Source organism: Paralichthys olivaceus, chromosome 3 (genome assembly GCF_024713975.1).
Source record: "Paralichthys olivaceus isolate ysfri-2021 chromosome 3, ASM2471397v2, whole genome shotgun sequence".
In the NCBI taxonomy this organism is placed as follows: domain Eukaryota; kingdom Metazoa; phylum Chordata; class Actinopteri; order Pleuronectiformes; family Paralichthyidae; genus Paralichthys; species Paralichthys olivaceus.
Genome location: NC_091095.1, coordinates 21,416,857 through 21,422,114, shown reverse-complemented (window position 1 = coordinate 21,422,114; position 5,258 = coordinate 21,416,857). Strand labels below are relative to the sequence as shown.

General features: G+C 40.3%; 1 protein-coding gene across 1 annotated transcript; it reads left to right on the top strand.

Annotated features, from left to right (window-relative positions):
• The first annotated feature begins 8 nt into the window (after positions 1 to 8).
• On the top strand, positions 9 to 4,166 carry LOC109625596 (inosine-uridine preferring nucleoside hydrolase). The gene is made up of 6 exons (XM_020080876.2): positions 9 to 302; positions 1,544 to 1,732; positions 2,959 to 3,141; positions 3,223 to 3,334; positions 3,410 to 3,546; positions 3,631 to 4,166. Exons 2-6 carry the CDS (start codon positions 1,544 to 1,546, stop codon positions 3,994 to 3,996), a joined length of 987 nt encoding a protein of 328 aa, XP_019936435.2. The 5' UTR covers positions 9 to 302; the 3' UTR covers positions 3,997 to 4,166.
• The last annotated feature ends 1,092 nt before the right edge of the window (positions 4,167 to 5,258 follow it).

Below are 5,258 nucleotides of genomic sequence, written 5' to 3'. Positions count from 1 at the left end.
CTTCCTGCTCCGCCTCAAGGACCGGACCACTGTGACGCCCGGGCAGGGGTGTCCTGCTACTGTTCTGGCAAATAAATTGGGTAATGCCACTGAAAACACTTAGCTGTAAAATAATCTCAAACACAAGGTTTAATACGCGAATTCACACTTAAAAAACGGAATTGTTGTTATATTAAATTAAATTAAGAGTGCGGACACATTGTCCTCAGCTGTATTCCCCTGAAAACAATGGTCTGATCCTGGTGTTTCAAACAAGTGTCAGCAGTGTCAACAACAGTGTCTTCTAACTTTCTCTGCAGGAGGTGAGTGTCACTGCAAACATTAAAACTACTTTAAAGGTCCAGCCTGTGAGATGTATGTGAGATTTATACAAACTGAGCTTTAAAACCTGTCACAGCTCAGACTCAGAGTTCTGCACTGGGACCCAGAGGAACAGTTGTTGTCCCCAGTTCTCTGAAAGGGTTTTATTAGCTGTTCTGTGACTTTCACTTCACTGTGCTGACTTGATATTATCATGCAACAGTTTAATAACTGAGAAAAACATACAACATGTCTGATCTCATTGTCCACACAGGTGAGGCCTTTTGTCTCTGTGGAGTTACTATTGTTGTGCAGGAATCAAGGTTATTATAGTTTTGAAATTTTCATTAGTTTTTATTTTTATTTCGTTTTTCAGTTTGCTTTTTTTAAATTTCAGTTTAGTTTTAGTGAACAAGTTCAACAAGTGATTTTGTAGTTTTAGTTTAGATTTTATTTTGAGGAATCGACTATTTTCAGTTTAGTTTTTATTTAGTTTTAGTTTTCCCATGTATTAAGAGAAAGCCTTGACTTGTAGAAGCTGAAAAAGGATGAAACAATGTGTGACACCAAATATGGTTTATCAAGTCCTTTAATTTCATTCTTTGACCATCCCCTGCAGGACAGGCAGTAATCCAGGGAGAAAACGAAAACGAAGCTGAATTTATCTGCAATTCAGTTTAGTTTTAGTTAGTTTTGCATTGTTCATTGTAGTTTTTATTTTGTTTTTTGTTTTTTTGTAATTGTTGTTTTTATTTTTATTTAAGTTAACTAAATTATTTTTTCATTGCTAGTTTTAGTTTTAGTTTTTGTTAACTATAATAACCCTGGTAGGAATGAGGGGGAGGAGGAGGAGGAGAAGATAAGAGGGGAAGAATAAGGAAGAAAAGAAGAATTGGGAGAAAGAGAGGGTTAAGGAGTAGCGAGAGGAGGAGAATTAGGAAGATGTGAAAAATTGGGAGAAAAATGAGGAAAAGAAGAAGAAGGAGGTAGAAAGAAGGAAGAGGAGAAGGCCAACATGGAGGAGGAGGCGGGGGAAGGAGAGTGAGAAGGAGACGGAGGTAGAAAGACGAGGAGACGAAGAAGGAAGAGGACTATAAGAAGGAGAAGATAAGGGAACCATGTGACCGCTCGATGCTCTGAGAGTGATACTTTTTTCAGGAGAAAATTTAAAAATGAAGAAGGAATAATTCATTTTCATCTATGCATGGTTTCGACAGTGATTTCTGAAATGTGAATCTTACAGATGACCATGGCGAAGAAACTGGTGATCATCGACACAGACTGCGGCATAGACGACGCTCAGGCCATCATTTTGGCCTTGGCAGCACCAAACATCCAGATCCTGGGCGTCACCTGCGTGTTTGGAAACACTGCGGTCGACAATGTGTGTCAGAATGTTTTGAAAGTGCTCTCGGTCTGTGAGCGTGAGGAGGTACATTTACTCAAGATACATTACATTCAGACCGCCAGATCAATATTATATACCTGAACGGGAGGGATAGGGAGAATGTAAACAATTTTTAGCATTTTATCAAAAAGCTCATCTTATTCCAGGAACAAACGTGTGACAAAACTATTATTAATGCAACATAGCTCACAGTATGTATTGTATTGATATAAGTCAAACATATTATATTGATATAATACATCTATACCAATACAAGACACACTAAAGAATATCCAAATACTCACATATGATTTGTATAATACCAAAAATGATTTGTTATATTCAACCACAGACAGACAGATTTATCGATAATATCAGTCGAACTGAGCCCTTCACGGTCACATCAGTATCAGAATGGGAAATCAATGTGGAGAGCACTGACCACTGTCATGGACTAACTGTCTTATTTTTAAATTGAAACCCTTATTTTGTAAATTACAGCACACTTAAAGAACAGTCTATAATACTTTTTAAAAAAAAAGGGGGTTCATATTTGACTGATTTTATTAACTAATATTAACTGATGAAAAAGCAGCTGTATGCAGCGATAGAAGAAATTGCAGGATGTGATACATTGCATCCAGATGCATCGTTGTGCAGTTGGATCATTGACTGCTGAACGGTAATGGAATCGTTAGGTGAGTGAAGACTAACAGACAGGCAGCCCTCCCACCTCCTGTCCCTGTTGTACTGGTTTTTCTTTGCTTGTGTGGAACTGAGTAGTGATAATCAAAAGACAAAGCTACCAGTTCCCACAGTTTACAACTTAAGCCCAAAGACTAAAACAAGTGGTTAACTTGTGTCTTGTTACGTACAGACACAGGGTAAAACCAACACCAAACAAACAAAACAATCACCTCACTGTGTATTTTTGGAAGTTTTCTTTCCATTAGGGTGAAGCAAAATAGACCAGAATCTCAAAATTGACCAGTATACCAAAAAAACTACTGTATGTTTTTGCCTGTAGTGTCCTGCCCTAAACTGCATAACTTTGATCGTAGGCTCCTCATCTAATACCTATTCATTCTACTGCTGTTAAGTAGTGAGGTCACTAAATAAATTGTTAGTCAGAAGTGTGATACTATATTTAACTTTTGGTTTTAGATCTTTTAAAAAAAATATATAAATAATTATGAGAAGTGCCTTTGTTCTCACTTGAACCCTTGCCATCTAAAATGTCTGTGCACGCCCCTGTTGTCTGCATCCTGCAGATTCCAGTGTTTCGAGGCTCTGGTAGTCCCCTGGTCGGAGACGTTGCCCTATGTTCGGACCACTTTGGCAGTGATGGACTTGGAGACGTGATTGAAGACAGAGATCCACGGTGGGAGGAGAAAATCCAGACGGAGCCTGCAGTCAATGCAATGATGAGACTGGTGTCTGAAAACCAGAACCAGGTGAGAGGCCCCACTGTGTTCTGCTTGTAATCTGCAGCTGCCCTCTGGTGGTGGTGTATGACTAAAACATGCCTTCCTCAGGTCTCCTTGATCGCCCTCGGCCCGCTCACTAATCTGGCACTGGCTGTCAAACTGGATCCATGCTTTCCCCAAAAGCTCAAAGATCTGTACATTATGGGTGGTAATATGGAAGGTAAGGCCACAACATGATTACAGTGTTTTATTGTAGACATGCAGGCATAAGTATAAGTTGCTTTTGTCTTTGTAGGAAAAGGAAATGTGACAGTGTGTGCAGAGTTCAACTTTGTAATGGACCCAGAGTCTGCCTATATTGTTCTGGAAGAGTTTCTCTGCCCTACGTACATCGCAACATGGGAATATACGTGCAGAAACGGACTGACATGGGTAAGATGTGTAGAATTGGGGGGGCTGCTTTGCCTTCCCTATTCCAACGCCCCTGCTTGCTTTAATCTGATTTTACTTGTGCAGGAGTTCTTTGAGGAGATGATCAACCAGGATGCACCGGCCGCACGCTTCATGAAGATGATAACATCCAAGTGCTGGGCCTACTCCAGAGAGACTTTGAAGAACACGAGAGACGTGTACTTTGGACCGTGCTTTGTCTCGTATGATTCCTACGCGGTGGCCGCCTGCATTGACGGCAGCGTGGTGACGGAGAGCATCCAGTGTCCCGTTCGCGTGGAGCTGCAGGGTACCATGACTCGCGGCATGATGGCACTAGATCGCACAAACAAGCTGAAGAAGAGTCACAGTGTGTTTGTTATGACTAAGTGTGATGAGGCCAAGTTAGGTCAGCTACTAATGGGGTCTCTTAGACAACCATGTAAGAAGTAATCTTGGGTGCTCTGATGGGAAATGGTTATGATACATATGATACAATCAAATATTCATGGATCAGTTTTTTCATCAGTTAAATACAGGCTGGCAGCACCCACCACATTAAAAGAAATACATATGACTGTATTTTCTGCATGTGCCAATAAAAAAATGAATCAGTCCACTTATCCTGCATCAAATGTAATTTTTGGTGGGTTGACGAGACTGTGACCAGCACTGGGGGATAAAGATTGAACTTTTATACTCATGGACCATCTCCATCGAACACATTCCCATAATGCCCTGATACACTTGTGAAGGGCCTAGTGGCAGTTGAACCTATGACAAACCAGAACATACAAGATGTGGAGAAAAAGATAGTTGCTGCATCAAAGACTTTGAAGGAGCAGGAATTGAGAGTGGCCAGTGTTTCTTAGAGGTTCATTTAAACAGTAATGTGTCCAAATGCAATAAGGTTCATTTGACCACACACTGACCACTAACTGCTGTAAACTTCCTGTAGCTCTTAATGACATAATACCCTTTAATGGTTATTCTTTACATTGGGGATAGCTTATAGCTAAGATAAAATCTAAACTGTGTGAACTATATTAAAGAAGTTATGACCAGTCAGTCTCCCAAAAAGAACTTATTTGGCCCATATCTTCCTTAATTAGGATTTAAGACATTCCAGTTACATACAGTAGGTTTCTCATGTGACCAAATCAGCATGAAATAAAATCATTTGACAGACTGACCCATATGGACTTGTGTTGTTTTGCCATCTGTGCCCATGGAGACATGTTTGTGCAGGACTATAACATCCTTCGACAGAGAAGTGATTTATTTTTTATTTTGACCTCTCTAGGCACCAGCAACCGAACAGCCTCAATGCTGAAGAAATGAATTCATGATGCATTATTGCAACGTTTCAGGTGTTTCATTTTCCCAGTTCACCTAATTACATTACAAGTATTTGTCTCATGCTAATATCGACGACCACAAACTGAACCATGTTATTCTATAAATTGTGACGGTTTCTTCAGACAGCTCAGTCTCCATGTGTCTGTGATAAAGAGCACTGTGAAAAAAGACTTTGCCTGTCAGCTCTCACTTGTCCAAGCTCAGACTAAGGGCCCATGTTGGTAGTTAACTAAGAGACAGGCCACTGCGAACAGTAGATTGATTCTGCCTGTGAGTGACAGAGGGATTACTGTTTTTGTGCTGCTTCACTCTTCCAAAGAGCTGCTCAATGTGCACTCTCAGTCTGGGGATTGTTT